General features: G+C 47.9%; 1 protein-coding gene across 1 annotated transcript in view; it reads left to right on the top strand.

The window, feature by feature from the left end:
• Positions 1–1,155, top strand: part of elac2 (elaC ribonuclease Z 2) — a 12,792-nt gene extending 11,637 nt beyond the window's left edge. Inside the window, exons 22-24 of the mRNA XM_015060963.1 lie at positions 373–451; positions 595–739; positions 815–1,155. Of these exons, the coding sequence (XP_014916449.1) occupies positions 373–451; positions 595–739; positions 815–1,024 (434 nt within the window). The 3' untranslated portion in view covers positions 1,025–1,155. The remainder of the gene's footprint in view (positions 1–372; positions 452–594; positions 740–814) is intronic.
• The last annotated feature ends 702 nt before the right edge of the window (positions 1,156–1,857 follow it).

Genomic DNA, 1,857 nt, shown 5'->3' on the forward strand with positions numbered 1-1,857 from the left:
TGGGGGGGTGGGGGGGGGAGGGGGGGAGGGGGGAGGGAGGAGAGAGTGAGGGGGGGAGGGGTGGGGGATTGAGGGGTGAGAGAGTGAGGGGTGAGAGAGGGAGGGGTGGAGGAGTGAGGGGTGAGAGAGTGAGGGGTGAGAGAGTGAGGCGTGAGAGAGTGAGGGGTGGAGGGGTGGGGGATTGAGGGGTGAGTGAGTGAGGGGTGAGAGAGTGAGGCGTGAGGGGTGGGGGAGTGAGGGGTGAAAGAGTGAGGGGTGAGAGAGTGAGGGGTGGAGGAGTGAGGGATGGGGGAGTGAGGGGTGAGAGAGTGAGGGGTGGAGGAGTGTTCCTCTGGGGAGCGAGGGGTTAAACGTTTGTGGGGATGTTTCCAGGAAATGAAGCGACGTTGCTGATCCATGAAGCCACGCTGGAGGACGAGCTGCTGGAACAAGCTGTGGAGAAACGACACAGGTGAGACGGCAGCCCATCACTTCTCCTCTGGTGCTTTTCAGACTCTCCTGCTTTTTGTGACATTTTTTATAGAACAACTATAAATTGGTTTGTTTTTTCTGGTTCTGGATATTTTTAATATCTGTAATGGATGTTTTCTGCAGCACGACCTCACAGGCCATCGGCATCGGCATGAAGATGAACGCCGACTTCATCATGTTGAACCACTTCAGCCAACGCTACGCCAAGATCCCGCTCTTCAGTGAAGACTTCAGTGACAAAGTGGGAATCTCCTTCGACCACATGAAAGTAAGGCTCTGCTACGACATGCAGAAGTAAAATCTGCCGTGAACTCTGGTTTTAAGGATGGCTTGTTTCTTCCAGGTCAGCTTCAGAGACTTTAAAACTCTCCCTAAACTCACCGCTGCTCTGAAGACGCTGTTTGCTGAGGAGCTGGAGGAGATGGAGGAGCAGCGGGAGCTGAGGAGCCGCAGAGGAGGCGGCTGCAGCCCGGTGATGCAGGCAGGAGCAAAGAGAGGCCAGCAGGGGGCGCCGCTACACAGCGGCGACTCAAAGAGGCTGAAGTCCAGCTGATTCCTCCGCAGGAACAGAAACAATCATTTTATTTATGAGACACTTTTATTTACTGCAGAAATGAGTTTTCTGGTGATGCTGTGAAAATAGTTTGATTTTTGTTGAGCAGAATAAAAATCTTCACACCAAGTAACTGCGGACAGTTACTGATCACATCACATGAAATAAATGTTTTTATGACAGAGGAATATTTCTAATGTAGATAAATAAAAATACAAAAACAGGAATAAGGAGTAAAATTATGAAAACGCTCTGAATTTGCTACATTAATATAATTAAGAAGTTTATTTTAGGAAAAAACTTGGATGGTATTTGATATTCAAATGCAAAAATGTACATTAAAGGTTGAATATTGTGACTTTGTCAGTAAATTAAAAGCTTCAAATTAATCAGAAAAATAAATCAGTTTTCAGAGATGATAGACATTTGCAATTAAAAATGCTAGAAGTTCTCAAGGGTTAAAAGCTTCAGTCTAACTTTTATAAACTTAAATATTAAAACTGTTGCTGTCACTCAGATTGATTGACAGCAGTAAGCCCCGCCCCTGGCTCTGATTGGTTGTTTTTGAGCAGGAGACTGAACTGTCCCAGCATGGTGACCATTTTAATCCATCCATTTTCTAACACCTGGTCCCTGCTGCCTCCAGCTGTCGTTCTGGGCGAGAGGCGGGTCACCTGGACAGATCGCCAGTCTGTCGCAGGGCATCACAGAGACACCCTTAGGGACAAGTTAGAGAGGCCAATTAACCTGACATGTTTTTGGACTGTGGGAGGAAACCGGAGTACCCAGAGAGAACCCACCATGGACAGGGAGAACATGGAGACTCCATGCAG

The sequence above is a fragment of the Poecilia latipinna genome, unplaced genomic scaffold (genome assembly GCF_001443285.1).
Source record: "Poecilia latipinna isolate Pla-1442-1.1 unplaced genomic scaffold, P_latipinna-1.0 Scaffold1759, whole genome shotgun sequence".
Taxonomy (NCBI): domain Eukaryota; kingdom Metazoa; phylum Chordata; class Actinopteri; order Cyprinodontiformes; family Poeciliidae; genus Poecilia; species Poecilia latipinna.